This window comes from Chelonia mydas, chromosome 9 (assembly GCF_015237465.2).
Source record: "Chelonia mydas isolate rCheMyd1 chromosome 9, rCheMyd1.pri.v2, whole genome shotgun sequence".
NCBI classification, from domain to species: Eukaryota; Metazoa; Chordata; order Testudines; family Cheloniidae; genus Chelonia; species Chelonia mydas.
The window spans coordinates 25,171,053-25,191,433 of NC_057855.1; the positions used below are offsets into that span (position 1 = coordinate 25,171,053).

At 41.3% G+C, this 20,381-nt stretch overlaps 1 protein-coding gene across 1 annotated transcript in view; it reads left to right on the forward strand.

The window, feature by feature from the left end:
* The first annotated feature begins 1,266 nt into the window (after positions 1–1,266).
* GPR149 (G protein-coupled receptor 149) overlaps positions 1,267–20,381 on the forward strand; it is a 37,058-nt gene continuing 17,943 nt past the window's right edge. Inside the window, exons 1-3 of the mRNA XM_007057434.3 lie at positions 1,267–2,832; positions 3,879–4,071; positions 7,941–8,419. Coding sequence (XP_007057496.2) covers positions 1,873–2,832; positions 3,879–4,071; positions 7,941–8,419 — 1,632 coding nt within the window. The 5' untranslated portion in view covers positions 1,267–1,872. The remainder of the gene's footprint in view (positions 2,833–3,878; positions 4,072–7,940; positions 8,420–20,381) is intronic.

The window sequence follows — 20,381 nt, forward strand, 5'->3', positions numbered from 1 at the left end:
GAGCAACTCAGGGCATGTCTACACTCCTTATGGTGGCGTGTCAAGTACATTCACTGCACTCACCCCCTAGCATAGGTATAAATAGCAGTGTAGATGGAGAGGCACTACTTAGGCAAGTAAAGCCATGCCAGAACCTTAGAGTATGTCCCCTACGTGGCTCTCTACGTGCCCAAGCAGTGCCTACCACCTATTTTTAGCAGTGTAGTGTCCTGCTCTTTACTGCGGTGTATAGCTACATGTAACCTACACGCCGCTGTTAGTGTGGGCAAGACCCTAGCGTAGTCTCAAGATTGTTCTGAGTTGTTGTAGCCCTCAAGGGGCTGTTCAGTATCTGGGGAATCACTGGACAGCAGCAACACCCCTTTCTCCCAGCCATGCCCTCCTATGATGAGCAGATCATCAGCTGGCCGGTCAAGTCGTGTTTTCATCTGTTTTGCTCTGCTAGAGCAATACAAAGCCTGTAGAACAGGCCCTTGCTGGCATACATCACAAGTGAAATGAATGTGGGGGTGTCAATCACATTTTAGTGCCAGTCTACAGCAGTCTTAGCCTTAAACGATAATACAGTTAAACAGAGACTGTCTGTCGTGCTATGGATACACCCAAAGCCAGTATTTGAATAGCAGCACTGTTGCTGATCAGAGTGGAGAGGCAGAGCTCTGCAAAAAGGTTGCATTCCACCTGCCTGCCTCCGTTGGCTCTTTACAATACTGTCAATTTATCAGTTTAATCAGCATCATATTTACTAAATGTAAAATATCTGTACATATCCAAAGGCACACGATCTGCTGGTTTGCCTGTACTTAGTCAAAAGACAGTAGTCATTCAGTACTTGATGCTCTTTGTATTTGAATCTTCTATGGAATAAAAGTTTATGTACCCCCCAAACTGATGCTGATCCATAACAAAGCTAGCACACAACTTGCCAGTTTTGTGCTGCTGATTGCTATCTGTCTGTAACAACCTTTTGTCAATGTTGTCAATGTATAAATATATAGTTACACACATACATACAGTTGGAGTAAGAATAAAAAGGGAGAACAGGATACACTGTCAGTTTCATCTTTTATAAAAGGCTTTTGCAGCTTTCCCCCTCTCTGTGCTCAGACTACAGAAAACATAGTAAGAATAAAAGCAGCTCTCCAGCTTGTGATGCACAGCTGTGGAGCAGCCCTGGGCTTTCAGGGATGACATTTATGGCTGACATCAGGTCTGAGTATTTGCATTGGATTTTAGTGTCAGCATTGGAGGTGGGGCTTAGCAAGGACTCTGTTTTGTGTTTCTGATCTAGCTAAGAGGCAGCTCTGCCTGGAAAGATACTAATTTCCCCCCTTTCTGCTATCCTGCTTGGATCTGACTCCTCCCTCCTGCAGCTCTGAACAGCGCAGGCTGAATCAAAGAGCCTCTCATTCTCTACTATGTTTCTCCCTGAACCAGTGGGCTTGAGCATACCTGACATTCTGCCTTCATTTCAACTGAACTCTCGAGTAAGGCACATTGTCTGCTATCTGTCAAAAGTGAATGGTATTTTATTTCCGCAAGAACCCAATTTAATCATCCTCTTGCACTTGGAAGGATTATAAAGAACCAGCTCAACCCCCAAAGTCTGTTTTAAGGAGGAATTGCTTTTTTGTCAGCATCGTGCGCTCTTTGGTACATGTGTTAATGTTTCCTTTGATTTGATGGAGCCTGCTTTTTGGGTGTGAGTTATCCTGGATGTAGAGGACACACACTCCTGAATGTATCCTGATCAAGTGTCAAAAAGGAGAGTCTATGAAAACAAAGAAGAAACTTGTGATGTGGAGCAGTTCCGATTCAGCTGACGAAAACTTGCGGAGTCGGTGAGAAGGCAAAATAAAATCCCTAACAACCATGTCGGTAACACCTAGTCATTTCCCACTGAATGGGACAAGCCTCTTTACTGAAAATCATGGCATTATGGATATAACCAATGGACAAAGAACTTTGAATATCTTTCTTTTTTGCTTGATGTTTATAATTACGCTCACTACCCTGCTGGGCAGCATTTATTCACTAGTGTCCTTACTGAAAATTCAAAACAAAACCACACTTTCAATGATTGTGACTTCCTTGTCTGTGGATGATTTGATAAGTGTGGTGCCAGTGACTATCTTTATGCTCATGCAGTGGTCAAGCGAGGCGCTCCCCCAGCCTCTGTGTACCACATCAGCGCTGCTTTATTTATTTCAGGGCATTTCTAGCAATCTGAAAGGTACTCTTATAGTTTCTTACAACTTCTACACGATCAACAAAACTGTGATGTGGAGTCAGTGGACCTCCAAACAGCCAGTGAGCATGATATGGGCCATTCTCACTATCTGGACTGTCAGCTTGCTGGTGTGCATTTTGCCTCTCTGTGGTTGGGGCGCCTATGTCCCCACCTCTTGGGGTTGCCTCACAGATTGCACCAGTTCCTATGTCCTGTTTTTATTCATTGTCTACTCGCTGTGCTTCTGCCTTCTCACCGTGCTTTCTGTCCCTCTAACTTACCAACTGTTGTGCTCAGATGAGCAACAGCGTCTTTATGTCAATTACCAGGAAATCACCCGAGGCTATTTCACCCCTGGGACGCCCCCAGTCTGTAGCACCTCCCTTTCTCTGGAGGACCCCGTGGATAAAACCCTGAAGCATTTCCGAAATGCCTGCCCCAGCTCGGAGATAGTATTCAGGCAAAGCCCAGCTGAGCACTGTGGGCTGGACTCCCATTGCACAAACAGTGTGCAGAGCAGGAGCTACACTGTGGAGTTTGCTCAGAAACGATTCTCGCTGATTCTTGCGTTGACAAAAGTCATTCTCTGGCTTCCAACAATGGTAAAAAGTCAGACTTCTTTGCATATTTGTAATGATTTATTTACACAGGGAGAGAGTTTGTGTGATATTAATTGAAACAGTCATCCAGCAATTATGAACAGCATAAATCACATCCATAGAAGTCATTTCAACTAGAGCTGTGTTTGTCTGGCTTTCATCAGGATTGATACATTCATACAAAATCAGTGTATTTCAAAAATGAAAAGCCAGATTCATCATTGTTTTTCCAGTTTTACATCAGTGTAACGCCACTGAACCCAGCACAGAGCTAGGCTAATGGTAGGGGTGAATCAGGTTTTGTGTTTCAAGCAGTCTGGCAGGCATTAGGTTGACTCTCTGAGATCTGTGAGTTTTACTAAGGCAGATTGTTTTTCCTCCATCCTCACAGTTCTGAGTCACGCCCTTTGCCAGTCATCTCTGGGTAAGAAACTGAAGCTTGTCTGAGAAGTGATGAAGAATGTTTGTATCTTTGTAATTATTGAAGCATTACAACATTTTGATGCAATGTATGGAAAGGATAAATATAACAAAGGATACTTATAAGTGAGTCCTTTGCTGGGCATGTGAACATGTTGGGAATTGTTCAGTGTCATCCTTGTCCTATGGATGTGTATGGAGTCAGCCTCTCAGCTCCTTTCCATAAAGAATGAGAATTATCATGCATGTGAAGCCCAATCCTGCCTGGCACTGAGTGCCCTCAAACCCCATTGACTTTGGGAGTGGAGGATGCTCAGCGCCTCACTGGATTGGCTCAGTCATCCCTAAGAATTGCTTGGAATCTGAGCTGCTTCTTTGGCAGACCTCAGGCATCAATATTTATCATTTCATTTGCAGCATAAGGCATTCTGAGAAATAGAGAGAGAGGGAGAGGGACTGTATGAGGACATTTGTCTTCTAGCATCTGTCAAAGTCACAAAGCCTAGCAGGAAATCAATGAAAATCTGTGACCTCTATTTTTGTCACATTAACAATGTGATGTTTTTGTTATTCCTGGAAATACAGTATGTGACTGAAGTGATTTAATTTCTTAATGTTCTGCCTTTCAGATACAGATGGCTGTCCAGCACATAGTTGGTTTTCAAAGCCTTTCCTTTGAGACATTCAGTTTTCTGCTGACTTTACTAGCTGCCACGGTCACCCCTGTGTTTGTTTTGTCAGAACGCTGGATCCACCTGCCCTGTGGCTGCATCATTAACTGCAGGAGGAATGGATATGCCATTTCTTCAGAAGAAAGGAAAAGTAAGTGTGGGAGGTTGAAGGATGGGATATTGGTTTAAGTGATGTTCCATATGGCAACGGACTGTTAGAGTAAATTTTATAGTAGATTGCATAGAAAGTTGTCTGCAACAGTAACAATACTCTGCACTCCTGTAGCATATTTCATCTGAGGATCTGAAAGGTTTTCATGGACATTAATCAAATATGCCTAACAACATACCTATAAGATGGCTAGAGAGCATTATTATGCCATTTTACAGGCAGGGAAATTCAGGCACAGAGAAGTTAAGTGACTTGCCCAAAACCACACAGCGAGTCATTGTCAAACCTTCTAATGGAAACTATGAGTTCAAACTCTGACTCTTCCCCTAGCCTCCTCCCCACCCCTAGAAAAACCCATCTGCCAAAATATGACATGCATTAAGAAAATACATTGACTGTGTTAAACACATTTTAAAAACAGGCAAAAACACCTCTGAATTCTGAGTGACTTCATGCCCCGGAATTACAGGAATTTTGTCAATGAGAGAAAAGGCCCTTCGGATCCTACTGCTCACACATCCATCATGCAGCCACTGAGAGGCTTTTGATGTTGACAGGACCTCAAAGCCACAGCAATGTGTTGCAATTACTTTCAGATGTAATAATAGTTTTCTGTATTAGCCATTCAGCAGTGAGAGCTACTTGCAGATGTAGCGCCTGATTATCTTCTCGCTATAAGGGCCTGATCCACAGAAAATTGAAATCGGTAGAAAAATTCTCATTGACATCAACTGGTTTTGGATTAAATTCTTGTTTCCTGTTTATACCGGTGTAACTCCATTGACTTGAGTGGGTTTACTCCTGATTCTCATGGGAGTAAATGAGAGGAGAACAAGGTTCATGATCTTCAGAAAAGCACCTTTTGGTTCAAGTCATTTGTTCTCTCTGAATTGGATTCTTCTTTCAAATCCAGACCATGAACTTTTAACCAGTATCCCAAGGAGAGGGACTGCAGTTTGTCAAGAAAACTATTAGTTCCAGATACAGCTTTGCTCTGAATCTAATCTAATACTTACAGAGGTAAACTTATGATGGTGGTAAAAAAACAATTATATAATAATGTAAATAGTAGGGCTGTCAAGCAATTAAAAAAATTAATCGTGATTAATCGCACTGTTAATAATAGAATATCATTGATTTAAATATTTTTGAATGTTTTCTATGTTTTCAAATATATTGATTTCAATTACAACACAGAATACAAAGTGTACAGTGCTCACTTTATATTTATTTTTGATTACAAGTATTTGCACTGTAAAAAAACGAAAGAAATAGTATTTTTCAGTTCACCTAATACAAGTACTGTAGTGCAATCTCTTTATCATGAAAGTTGAATTTACAAATGTAGACTTATGTACAATAAATAACTGCACTCAAAAATAAAACAATGTAAAACATTAGAGCCTACAAGTCCACTCAGTCCTGCTTCTTGTTCAGCCAATCGCTCAGACAAACAAGTTTATTTACATTTGCAGGAGATAATGCTGCCCGCTTCTTGTTTACAATGTCACCTGGAAGTGAGAACAGGCACTCGCTTGGCACTGTTGTAGCCGGCGTCACAAGATATTTACATGCCAGATGCACTAAAGATTCATATGTCCCTTCATGCTTCAACCACCATTCCAAGGGACATGTGTTCATGCTGATGACGGGTTCTGCTTGATAATAAACCAAAGCAGTGCGCAAGTTCATTTTCATTATCTGAATCAGATGCCAACAGCAGAAGGCTGATTTTTTTTTGGTGGTGGTGGTTTGGGTTGTGTAGTTTCCGCATCAGAGTGTTGCTCTTTTAAGACTTCTGAAAGCAAGTTCCACACCTCATCCCTCTCAGATTTTGGAAGACACTTCAGATTCTTAAACCTAAATCTCCCATGGGTACCTTCTTTGTGTTCTTAAAATGAACAACATGTGCTGGGTCATCATCCGAGACTGCTATAACATGAAATATATGGCAGAATGTGGGTAAAACAGAGCTGGGGCATACAGTTCTCCCCCAGGGAGTTCAGTCACAAATTTAATTAACACATTTTTTTAACAAGCGTCATCAGCATGGAAGCATGCCCCTGAAATGGTGGCCAAAGCATGAAGGGGCATACAAATGTTTAGCATATCTGGCACATAAATACTTTGCAATGCCGGCTATAAAAGTACCATGTAAATGCCTGTTCTCACTTTCTGGTGACATTGTAAATAAAAAGAGGGCAGCATTATTGCCTGTAAATGTAAACAAACTTGTTTGTCTTAGCGATTGGCTGAACAAGAAGTAGGACTGAGTGGACTTGTAAGCTCTGAAGTTTTACATTGTTTTGGTTTGAGTTCAGTTATGTAACAAAAAAATCTGCATTTGTAAGTTGCATTTTCACGACAGAGATTGCACTACAGTACTTATATGAGGTGAATTGAAAAATACTATTTCTTTTGTTGATCATTTTTACAGTGCAAATATTTGTAATAAAAAATAATATACACTTTGATTTCAATTACAACACAGAATACAATATATATGAAAATGTAGAAAAACATCAAAAATATTTAATACATTTCAATTGGTATGCTATTGTTTAACAGTGCAATTAAAACTGTGATTAATCACAATTTTTTTAATCGCAATTAATTTTTCTGAATTAATTGTGAGTTAACTGTGATTAATCGACAGCCCTAGTAAATAGAAATGCTTTGTTTTTAGGATGTTCGAGCTAAAGGCTATTCTGGATTTTTAACTGAATAATGGTTGAGTTTGTGATTTCACACTTAATACTATCTTTTGAGAAATAGACTCTATATGCTGAATAAAGACACTATTTTATAAATGGTTCTCTGTACTTTGTGTCTTAAAATGTTTTTAGGTAGATTTGTGAGGAAAATGCTTTCATGATTTGATAAGAGACATACCTTTTAATTACTGTATCTAGTACTATGAAAATGGGAATGCAGGGTGAAGAAATGGAGGGAATTTATGGTAGAGGAGAGAAGTAATTAAGGGGATATGTGGAGGTAGAGCACTCTTACCTTAATTCCTGAACTACTATATCAACTAAAATAATTAGTCAGAGTCCTGATGTTAGAATATAATTTTATATGTGGAATGTATATATTGTCTCTGTATGAAGGTAAACTGATTATGGAATTAGTTTACCTACATGATTGTTTTCTAATGTAAAAATGTATTTTTCTTATTTGCCTCTTGGCACTGAAGTACAGTTCTGATTGATTCTCAGAAGTAGAACATAGGGAGGCTGTGGAATCACTGGAGGTTTTTAAGAACAGGTTAGACAAACACCTGTCAGGGATTGTCTAGATAATACTTAGTACTGCCTCAGTGTGGGGGACCAGACTAGATAACCTAAAGAGGTCCCTTCCAGTCCTATATTTCTATTATTCTAAGTGTATTTTTCTGAAAGCATGCTATGTTATCTTTTTGGGGTTTGGGGAATTTCTCATTAGCTGAAACTGAGATATACTGCGAAATGAACCATAATTTGGTTATTTACTTCTAGCATAACTTTTATAAGGCTTTGCAAATCCTGTTCTTTAAAAAATGATGGGTGAAACTATTCCTATTTTCTGGCAAAGAACCACCTTCAGAACATAGAAATTCTACCATGCTTTGACAAAGGAATAAATAAGCTAATTACCAGAATGTCTATAATGCTATGGTTAGTATTTAATTTTCCATAATAATTCATACATTTTGGATACCAAAAAGTCTGTTGTTAAAAGTAATCAACTTGTATTTTAGTTTTAAATTTACAGATAAAATTAGGCATTTTTTAAAATACATTTTCTAACGGTGTTTCTTTTATGTAACTTTTTTATGTTTTAACTAGAGCTTTTCTCTTTCTGTTTAGCAAAAAGGAGGGGTTTTGAATTCAATCTGTCATTCCAACAAGGTTATGGAATCTACAAGATATCCCATGAAAACCACCACCATGATGATGATGATGATGGTGATGATAACTCTATATCCTATCATAACCTGATGAACTATGACTGTGAAAACACACAAGAATCTCAGAAAGATAGCAGCAAAATCCTTAAATCTGCCAAAATTGAGTTCAGCACCATACCCATCGAGGATAGCTCCATGTTTAAAGATTTCAGCAAGGGCAAAAGTACGGAGACTAAACAAGAACTTGCCAAGGACAAAAGCATGGACCGTCTTCTTTCTGACAAACTAGGAGCCTTTAAAAGAGAGGAGGTCAGAAACTTTGACAAATCAACATTTTTTGAAGCGCAGGAAAGAAGGCTGTCTCATGAGGAGAGCCGTAAACCAGAACTCACAGATTGGGAGTGGTGCAGGAGCAAATCTGAAAGGACTCCCCGTCAGGTAGAGCATGGTTTTGTTCTTCATTCTTTTTTTCTTCTTTTGAAGAGTTTTAAAGAGTTCTTGTATAAAAACATCTTAAAATACATTTCTAATTTTGTTGAAAAATCCCCTTCAGCTAAACAGGTTCTAATTCCAAATATTTAAAGCCATATATTTTGGCAGCCTCTTCTCACTTCCCATCTATTTTCTAATTCTGCTCTTGGAATTGTGTCCCATTTGAACCAGTAGTTTATGGATTTTCCTAAAGTGCTACATGTGTTGAGGTGGTACACTATAATAAAAAGTTCAGTGTGAAGGGTTTTAAATGATTTTAAGTTTACATTGTGACACAATGCTCCTATTAACCAAAAGATCAAATTTTCAAAAGCAGTTTTTAAATGTGTGCCAACACTTTTTCATGCCTGAATTTTGGATGGGCAAAAATGTGTAAGCATGAAAAAATGAATATGTAGAAATACGGGAGTGAAGAACATGTGTGCAGAAATTGGTTTGCCTAATTTTAGAAGTTCAGTGAAGGCCCCTATAAAAACTGACCCACCAGTTCAAAACAGCTATAATATATATCAGTGGTCTTAGTTGATTCACCTCTGATGTGTTAGTTCTCTAGAAAGGAAAACAAAATCAAACATATTTGAAATGTCTAAAATGAGCATTAATACATTCTGCAATTCATAATTAAACAATATATAGACCCTTTAATGTTTTGCACTTTTGCACGTGTAGCTTTTCCTATGAGACTCTCCTGTGTGTAAGAATGGATGCATTAACCACACAGGGCAAGATTATGGCCCTTGCTGTATGCTTGTACAGGAGAGTAAAGGACATAAAGAACCCTCTTCTTCTCCTGCCTGCAGCTGCCATCAGTCTCCTTCCACTCAGATGGGAAGAGAATGTATGGAGCCTTGGATTTCCCTCCCTTAACATGCCAGCCAGTGCATCTGAGCTGGCACAGAGGGGGAAATAAGCTGTACCAGGAAAAGGGCTGGCACTTTTCTTCCCCCATGAAGCAAGAGAGGAAAGGGGCTGAACTGTGACTCTGACACTAGTTGTTCTTACTCAGGGCAGACTGTCAGATGGGAATCTATCTCATGGTAGGCGTTTTAGCAGAAGACCCAAATGAAATGTGACATGTCCTTTGGATGACATGCCAGGCATTTATTTATTCATACAACTGAGTGAAACGCAGTTGACTGTGGATTTCAATATGGGTATCAAGATTACCGTTCTTTTGGACCCACAACATTGCAAGTCTTAGTATGATTATCCCTTTGATTGCTTTATAACTTGGATAGTTACTAACAATGAGCAGTGCTCAGGAGCTGGTTAGTCTTCTAGTGCACTGTGGAATAACTGGTTCAAGATAAACTCCTTATATATGTCATTTTAATTTAATGATCTACTTAGGTGTCCATAAACTGGTCTCTTATAGTCCTGTAGATAAAGGACCTAATTCTGCTCTCACACTCAATTTACGGTGGTTTAATTTCATTGGCTTGAATGCAGTTAATTATCGCTTAGACTAGAGTAAGAGGAGCATCAAGGGCATAAGATGTATGTCATGTAAAACTGGGCTGGTCCTGATCCTGCAATCTGGTCTGACTCATATGCGTGCAGAGATTCCCACTGAAGTCATTCTAGTTTCTGCATCGTGGCTGAGATCTGCCCTTGTGGATCAGTTTGCATGATTGGGGCCTACATGCTTCCTCTTCCACGTGCCCAGCACTCATTTGTGTACTCTCTACCATGCTGATGACATATCAAGAACTGTTGAGACATAAAATGTATACTGATCTCCTTAACATGGTGATATTTTGCTCTGAGAGCTCCATTCCTAATGCCATTGCACCTTCATGGGTGTTAGGGACACAGGAATTTTTGCATTGATTTCTGACTATAATTGAGTTCAGCACCTAAAAGAATTCCTGTTACTGGTGACTACTTAAAGCTGTCATTTGTAACCATGGCACTGATCATTTGAAATGGGATCCAAAAAAATAAGCAGGGGTATAGAACAAACCTATGCCACATTAATGTCTTGTATACTGTATCAAAGACACAGGAGGACTCAGAAATGGGTACGACTATTTGATTTTCCATAATTAATGTGTTTGTTTTAGGAGCGCGGAAAGGCCTAGCAAGAAGTGATGCTGAAGAAAATCATGTTGTGCCTAACAGAAGGGAGAAAATATTTGTTAGCTAGCTCATCTGTATTGAATGCAAAGATCGTTGGTATTGTAATGCAGTCAATGGACACTTGGGTTTCCTGCCTCCTTAAAAGTTCATGATTATGAACTAAAGGCCAAATACTGGCTTCAGGATACATACAACCCTCTACAGCTATATCTATAATGGCACCTGTAGTGAGCAAGTGTTGTGCCTCAATCCTGTCTCCCCCAGGACTGTTGAGTTTACAGTCCAAAGACTCTTTACATGTTGAGCTGTGGAAAACATTCCAGGGCAGGTTTTAGGAGTGATAAAGGGTAAAGCATGTGTTGTTATTGCACAGCCCCATGATCTGCCCCTAGCTTGTATACACCTTCTCTAGCTTGAAGTGGTCATGCTTCTGCACAGCGATTTTTGGCCTGCCTTAATGCCAATAATGATATTTTAATAACCATGAATGTGGCTCATTTTCAATTTAAACCCCATGGAGGCTCTTTGAGGGGAGCGTTGCCTACCCTGTTTTGTGTCTGATAGTCTAATCACTGCTGTGAATTGGTTCTGAGACACTTTTAAATATCGGTCTTGCCTACTCACTTTCAGATGTCACCAGGCTCCTTCGGTTAAATCCTGAAGGTTGTGATCTGATGATGAGATGTCCAAGAACAAACATGGAGCATAGGCAAAAGAATGTAATGCAAAAGTCAATACAGAGCTTTCTTCATTACTGAATTACTGGTCAATTTGATCCTTCGTTTTATTTGATTGAAACCTCAGGAATCAGGTCACTTGTTTTGTAAATAACAAAATTTCAGACCTTTATTCTGATTGCATTTGACACTAAGGAGTGCTTAATTAGTTCATTGGCCATAGGAAAAACACCATTTAATCAATAAGGTAGTCTCCTACTGGCTTTTATACAGGGTTGTAATGCTGAAGAAAAACAAGAATCTCTCTCCTTAAATGAATGAGCAAAATATTACACGTAAAATGAAAGACTAGAATGCTCAAGAAAGATGGTTAAAATTGAAAAAGCTGCGTTACTGCATCAGTGACATTTTAGGACAGTACTGGGCTGTGTGAATTATTGTAGGTCCACTGCCCTCCAGTGGTCACACATATAAAACGACCAGTTGCCTATCCAAGAGATAGATTCATAGTTATTTAGGTCAGAAGGGACCATTATGATCATCTAGTCTGACCTCCTGCACAATGCAGGCCACAGAATTTCACCCACCACTCCTACAAAAAAAAACCTCACACCTATATCTGTGCTATTGAAGTCCTCAAATCGTAGTTTAAAGACTTCAAGGAGCAGAGAATCCTCCAGCAAGTGACCCGTGCCCCATGCTACAGAGGAAGGCGAAAAACCTCCAGGGCCTCTTCCAATCTGCCCTGGAGGAAAATTCCTTCCCGACCCCAAATATGGCGATCAGCTAAACCCTGAGCATATGGGCAAGATTCATCAGCCAGAAACTACAGAAAATTCTTTCCTGGGTAACTCGGATCTTACAGGAATAAGTGGAAGACTCTGTAAGCTCCTGGAACACATTTCCGGGGTAGGTGATAGGGTTTAATTATCCCACTTGCCAGAAAGCAGGAAAAAAGGGTTAATAAGATTCTTGGGAAAAGAGGAAAAGTACCTGCCATACCCCGAAGGGAATATCTAACTGCCTAGGTATGGAGGGAGGAGATGACAACTGGGTCTGATTAAGAAAGTAGGCTTTTTAAAAAGGCAGGATTAGGTCATGGGTGTGGTCTTGGCTCCCAGGGAGGAATTTGCCTTTCCTATGAGAACCCTGCCTGCAGGAGCCAAAGCTCAACAGCATGGTGAGTGGGACACTGATCTTGGACTGTTTGGGATTCCTGGTCCTGTTTGTGTAGCATTCCCTGCAGAATGGGGAATATGGTGTGAGTTAACTTTTCCAAAGGGTTGGGGTCTAACTGAGAGCTACATTGGGGATCAGGAAGGAATTTCACCTCAAGTCAGATTGGCAGAGACCTTGGGGGTTTTCGCCTTCCTCTGCAATATGTGGCACGGGTCACTTGCGGGTTTGAATGAGAGTAAATGGTGGAGTCTCTGTAACATGAAGTTTTTAAACCAAGATTTGAGGACTTCAGTAACTCAGCCAGACATTATGGGTGTATTACAGGAGTACATGGGTGAAGCTGTGTGGCTTGCGATGTGCAAGAGGTCAGACTAGATAATCATGATAGTCCCTTCTGGCCTTAAAGTCTACGGGTCTGAAAGGCTTTCATTAGGACCTACAAATGGAGGGGTGTGCCATTGTTTGTTTGAATCCTGAAGTCACCTGAAACCCTGCTGGAGCTGCCATAGAGGGCTCCAGTTAAATCAATAGGGGCAGATATTTGGGGCTGGATGGCTCCTACCTGTTCATAAAATAAAGAGACCATTTGAATATGTTGGATTTACTCTCCCTTTTTTTAAAATGCAAGTGTTTGGTCACTTACAGCCTGCACAGATGAACAGTTGTGCTCTTTGCAAAAAGTAAATGACCATTCAGCAGTTTTAATGCATTGGCCTTTGCTCATGTATCCTGTATAATCTAGTTGACGAAGTCAGATCATGCTGTAATAGGTTTATCACTAACTGTGACTGTCCTTGCGGTAGCCTCCAGTCACTTTTTCAACCAGAACTCCTCTACCATTTTTTTGGCTGTCCTTTCAAATTGCTCGTCCTGTTGTGACTTCTGCTTATAGCTAATGCCAGCATCTCTCTGTGAAGCAGCTAGCAGTGACTGCATGTGGCTGGCGTCCTTTGCCCTGGAGACTGTGTTTGTCACTTCTTGGACAGACTACTTCACCACTTTCCATTGCCCAGAATCCCAATTTGTGCTTTACTGACATTTTCCAAATTCTAACAGAGTGTGTGGTTGGCAGACTATTATGCTTCAAAGGTCTAAAGTTCAAGATGCTAGTTACAGGATCTCTTTGTTTCTGACATTCAACTCTAACTTGCAGATCTCCACAATGCTGACATTTGCCCCGTTGGCGAGAAGGGCAAGACAAGGAGATTCCCACCAGGATTAAAAGCAGAATTAAACTGCTGGGATCTTGGGCTGACTTGGGAGAAAGGATTGTACATGATTAATAAAACAATCATGTAGGTTAATTAATGTTTGCAAAGTGTTTTGAAAAAGCAAGGTACGGTGTAAGTGCTAAGCAATATTGGGCCAGGTCCTCAGCTAGTATAAATCTGCATATCTCCATTGACTTCAATGGGGTGGGATCAGCTCTCAGATCTGTAAAGAGGAATTTTAATAACTTAGTACAAGGCACATAACGTTAAAAGTGAACTTTAAATATTGTTGCAACCAACTAAGTGGACATACATTTTTATGTGTTGAATGCCCAAATAGCAAAGGACATGGGACACTCAGCTTAAAAACTAGCTTTGGGCTAACTTGTCAAAAACTAAATATCCAGTATTCTGCGGGTTATACTCGTTGGAGCAATGGACCTGAACCATAAGGACGTGAGCAGGTGTTACCTAGTTTTAAAGGTTTTTTTTTTCAATAGCTGTTTCCAAAGATTCTGAAAAACAATAACTGTAGAACTTTCAAAATCATGTAATGTTATTTGGCGAGGGGAAAGGAAACCACTTATTTGAGCATCTGCTGACTGGCTCTGTCGTACCAATTAGTTCCTAGTAACAGTGATGTCTGAGTAATGGATTTTTGGAGCATTCTAGTGATAAGGTATGGACAGAAAATCCATGGATGTGGTTGGCTTTATTTTCCTCTTACAGAAGGGTAGTTGCAAATTTAAAATTAGAGCAAACAAACTACCAGGAAATGTACTGAAGGGAACCAATAATTTAATATAAATGCTATGTTTATATATTATATACAATGTTTTAATAATCTGGAGATGTAAGTACAGTGCATTGTGATCAGCAGAGATCAACTCTCATTTAGCTTTATACTGGCTATCTTACATTCAGGAGGTGCATTGCAACTGGTTTTCATGCTTTCGTGCTAGGGAGGAGCATGGTTTGCCATGTTGCTTCCTGTCTGCGAGTGGAAAGCATCACATTTCTGCCATTTAACTGGGGCACGTGCTCACAGTGTAAGTGCACATTATCAGACAAGAATGCTATCAGTTCTGTCATATTGTTTTCCTTATGGCCAGGTCAGTGCTGTGCACCAGTTTCAAGGTCTGGATACAAGGTGAGAGAAAAGCAACATGGGGGAGAGAAGGAAGGGGGAGTACACTCAGTCACATACCCATGTTACTTTAGAGCAAAATAGCTGTAAGTCCACTTTGTTAAACGGCAACTCCCAGGAGCCTTTAAAAAAGCACTATTTAAATGCAGCATAGAAATCAAGAATGCACTTCTCTAACCCAGGTAACCTCCTTTTTCGAGTCTACCTTTTAGGGAGACCATTAACTAATTTACCACCCTCATTCTCCCTCACCCAACTAATTGCAGTCAGCCAGTTCCAGTGATTACAGAACTGCTCTTTAACAGCACAGAAAGAAATGGTTACTACAAAGGAGCAGGGTATAAAATGGTTACTACAAAGGAGCAGTTTTTATACCCAGAAACTGGGCCATATATACAGAATATCCTTCCCCTTTATTTAAAAAAAATGATGGTTTCCTATAATAAAGGTTCAAAACTCTGTGGTCACTCTATTGTAACCTCTAATGTTTCGGGCTATCCCTGCTGATTATGTATTGCAGTACATTTTATATGGGCTCCCATCAAAATGAACATGGAGTAGATTTGACTGGGTCCTTTCACAGACTGTTGTCTCACTCTATCTTTGAGAGTTGACCTACACCTACTGTACCAGTTTGGGGTCTAGTACAGGGGTGGGCAAACTTTTTGGCCCGAGGGCCACATCTGGGGAAACTGTACACAGGGCCATGAATGTAGGGCTGGGGCAGGGAGTTGGGGTACAGGACGGGGTGGGGGGGGAGTGGTGTGCAGGAAGGGGCTCAGGGCAAGGAGTTAGGGTGCAGGAGAAGTGTGGGGTGCGGCGGGGGGCTCAGGGCAGGTGGTGCAGAGTGTGGGAGGGGGCTCAGGGCAGGGGGGTTGGGGTGCAGGAGGGATGCAGCAGGAGGCTCAAGGCAGGAGGTTAGGGGGCTGAGGACAGGGGGTTGGGATTTGGGGTGCAGGAGGGGTCCAGTGTGCGGGCTCCGGCCCAGCACTGCTTACCTCGAGCGGCTCCAGGGTGGCAGCGGCGCACAGAGGGGCTAAGACCTGTCCGGCAGTAACTCCTGGGGGTGGGGTGGGGCAGGAGTCTCTGCCGCGTGCTGCCCTCACCTGCGGGTACTACTCCTGAAGCTCCCATTGGCTGTGGTTCCCCATTCCTGGCCAATGGGAGCTGCGGGGGGCGGTGTCTGCAGGCGAGGGCAGCGCATGGAGCCCTCTGCCCTTCCCCCTCTCAGGGGCCGCAGGCACATGGTGCCAGCCGCTTCCGGGAGCAGCGCAGGGCCACGGTAGGCAAACAGCCTGCCTGAGCTCCACTGTGCCATGGGGCTGGCAATCCTGCGGGCTGGACTGAAAGCCCTGACGGGCCGTAGTTTGCCCTCCCCTGGTCTAATATATAATATTCTAGTCGTACCCTACTCCAGATGTTAGACCAAACTCCTCTCTGGTGTAACTCATTTTCTCTTCAGTGCAGTTACCTCAGGGATTCATTTGATGGGTCCATATCACCAGTGCAGTGCAACAGCTTTATATTGCTGTAACTCCACTTATTTCTTTTTGTCACAGCTATGTTTGCTGCATGCATTTTCTATGCTATTTTGTGTGAGGATTATTCTTCTTTGAGCAACGTTAACAGAATTATAGAATCATCATAATGCCACTAGAACTATGGGTTGAGCTTCAACAATTCTCTTTACTGCATGTGCAGGCTATTAGCCCTTTGGGCCCTATCCTGTGATATTTTTTACGAGCAGTCATGACACCAATAGACCTAGTGAAGTCAAGTAGTCAGTGCTAGTATTCATGTAAGATGGCAGGTTTGGGCCCCTTACTTAGCTTAACACTACTTGCTGGGTGCAAGGAAGCAAGTCTGAGAGAGCAGGGAATGAAAATGTCTGACAGAACACGAAAAGTTTCTTCTTCCACTTCTAAGCCTTCCAGAACAGATAGTTTCAACTAGAAGTAAACTCATCATTGCTTTTTTATAAAAAGTATAATAGGCTCCCATTTTTCATCTCTTTATGGGATTTAGCTCAGGTATATTGGGAATTCGATTTGCAGGCTGTCTGAATTACTGTGAATTTTTGTTACTTTAAATCTAATCATGAAGGTTGAGATTTCAAAGCTGAAGAAGTGTTTTTTTTCTACCCACGAAAGCTAATGCCCAAATAAATCTGTTAGTCTTGAAGGTGCCACCGGACTCCCTGTTGGTTTTGTGTATAGAGACTAACACGGCTGCCCCCCTGACGCTATGGGACGTAGATGTACAGTTTCTATTGACACTGATGGGAATTGACCACCTAAATCCATGGGCAGATTTGAAAATCTCAGTGGAATTGTGTTTTCTCTGATAGATGGTTCTTTAAAAACAATATTTAGAAATGTTCCCCAAAGTGTTTATTTTGATCATGTCCATGTTTGTTTGCGCAAACGTTCGGGGAATGGCTGTTTTCCCTCCAAATACTTGGATACATATGTGAACAAGGCTCTTCACTGTTTGTTACTCATCGCTCATTATTTTCTCACTTTGAAAGTTTCCCGTGACCAATCAAGGAGCAGAAATAATCCCATATTAAAAGAGCCTATATTGTCAATAACTTAGTCACGATTAAGAACCAGACCAGATCTGGCTCTGTATTGGAATTCATAAATGGTTACTTTAGAAATAAAATTTGGAAATTAAGGTAGGAAGCAGTATGTATTCCTATTTACTTGCCATTTTGTTTAGTAACCGCTTGATAAAGTTTGTGAAACCATGCAATGTCAGAATCGTTGGGCGGCTGAATACAAGGTCCGGCAAACACGAGGTCAGCTCCTCAGCTGGTGTAAATGGAGCTATTAACAAGAAGACTTCCCCACTTGGTGTGGCAGCCTTGATAGCTATAGGCTGAGAATGAAGTAGTTAGTTATGCTTCTGCCAGGCAAAATACAGGTGTTGGAAAGCTAAGGATCTCCAGCCGTACAAAAATGTAAGATATAGGACACAAACACTTAGAGTTGGAGATCCAGATCCAAGTAGCTGTGATGGGAAGGGAGAAAGAGCTTTAGCCTTAGCCTGGAGGGGGGGATTCCTGAAGCTGTAGTGGCTATAATGTGCCCTCTCTCTGCAAAGGGAAGCTGAGCGGAGCTATGTAGCGGCAGATACTTTGGAGCCTCTGCGTTGCCATAATCCCAGTCTGACCTATATCCTGCATGCTGGCAAGTAGGGAGCCACCCTGGTTCTCAGTTCCATACTGCACAGGAGATGTGCGCCCACTGCATTTCCTTGCCCCCCACTTGCACATCAGAACTGAACCACTTTTGGAGCTATGGAGGAGGAGGAGCAAAATTTGTCCCTAAGATGCAATTCATCAAAATAATCTTTAAAAACCTTCATATTTTCAATAAATTACGGTAAAATAGACTTAGGGCAGCAAGCTTCTCCTGCTCTGGAGCACCTAAATCCTGTAGGAATGCAATCTTTTACGAGCTATAGATAGCACCTGCTCCTGTCCTTTTTCTGTATTGTGTCTGTTTAGCATGTGCAACAGGATAGTCTCATCTGTTTGTAAAGGATCCAGCACCCTGCTGGTGCCATTAAATAACAGTAATACAATATTCACTTGCTCCTTTTTGGTCAAATCAGCACCCGGTGACATAGCTGGTCCCCTGAGAGGCAAGCAGAGGAGGACTCAAAATTAAATCTACTGCATGGCTCAGGCTCAGAGACCTGTGGGCAGCTGTATTCACGGATTTCCCTGTCAGGAAATTTAACCACAAATTAACCATTTTCAGAATTAATTTTCTATTCAGTCACAATAGAGAGAAATAGAACAATTTCCTTGGTTATTCTTCTGGTTTCTTTAAATGCCATATTTATATAGAGCTCCATTTCTGGAAACACCCTACTCTGCCTGGCCCATTGACCTCAGTGGGACTACTTGTGGAGCAAGGAACTATACAGGACGAGTGAGGGGATCAGAATGTGGCTCACTGTGATCAAGGAACGAGTGGAAGTTATCAGCATGGTAAACTAAATGCTAACCTGATTAATGAGAACATACATATCTTGTAACACTAGTTCATATTTTATCTATCTTTAGATTGGCATGTGCTCCTATTTGTCACTTCTCATCTATTTATAGGTTTCAGAGTAGCAACCGTGTTAGTCTGTATTCGCAAAAATACTCCGACACCTCTCTATCCTCTTCTCCCTTCCTTCTCAAGTTCCTTCCTTGCTCCTCTGTCACCTTCTAGTAGATTTGCCTGACTATCTTGTTGCCCCAAGAGCTATGTTTCTGCCTCTGTTTTAACTATGGTAAAATACTAACACAAAAATAAAGCTGCTGTAATTTTTTTTTTCTGCAGAGCAAGCAAGGTCTCTGCTGAAAAGATGTGGATAGAGGCAGAATTAACAGATGCAGTGTTTTGTACTAAATCAGAGTGTAGATGAATCAAAGCTATCGAGGGATATCTTGCTTCTCCCACTAATGTTAATGGAAGTCAAGTGGCTAAATCCATACACAGTACATTGAAAATGTACCCCTTTCTGTCTTATAAAACTGTCTAGTACATTTTCTTCCAGGTCTGTTCCAATGCAATGTGTGTTCAAAGCTTATGCTGGTGGGTATATGCAGTATTCCCTAAGTCACCAGGTAACTCCAGTCTCATACATTCTAAAATCTTCCTTTTTGACTGGAAAATAATTCATTTTAAGAGACAGTGTACCTTTCCCTCATCATCAAACTTACAGATGTTGGGAAAGGTGTTCTTCCACGCTGCCAGATTTTCTATCTAAAAACCCTGTAGGGAAAGTGCACTGAGTTCTGATCTCACCTCGGTGTCACTTCAGGCACAGCTGGGAATAGCACCTGGGTCACTGACGTGACAGAACCAAGTTTTATCCATTCAGCTACACTGCATCTCAGAATGAATGTGCAAAATCTACGGGGTTGGATATACTGTCTCTAGTCATTGTGCTACCCATTAGACACACTCCCTCCCAAAGACAGAAGTAAAACCCGGGATTCCTGATCTCCAGTAGACTACTATTGTCTAGCAAATAGTTTTGTAATCCACTAGTCAAGTTTGTGTTAAATCCATCTCTACAGAGTGGTCCACCTAGGGGATAACAATTCCTCCTTTAGCTTAGCTAGTAAAGATCTGTGCTGGAGATCTCAGAATATGGAGTTCAAACTCAGCTGATAACCCATGTGAGGGAATTCTTATTTCTGCAGATGATGGAATTTGTCTTTTAGTTTTTTAAAAAAGCTAATTCACACAGTGAGATGGCATCCTTAAAAATGGATTTTATAGTTGCACACCATTATCTATCATTACGTATGGTACAGATGTTAAGAACATTTCAGTCCTTTCGTCACATTTTGTGTCATACAGGTTTGAAGGTTGAGAGTCAGACTGTCTGACCTTGCTCTAAAAACACTGGGGGAAAGAAGAGAGGGGAAGCGGAACGGAAAAATAAATAGTGCTAAAAAGTAAAACTGGCTCAAGGGAACAAATGCCTTAATCCAGCAGCTGAGGATATGTAGTTTGGGGTAGTGGCGGGGGTTTGAAGGTCAGAGATTTCCAGGGGTGTTGGAACAATTTGTGTAGTGGGGGTGCTGAGAGCCACTGAACCAAACA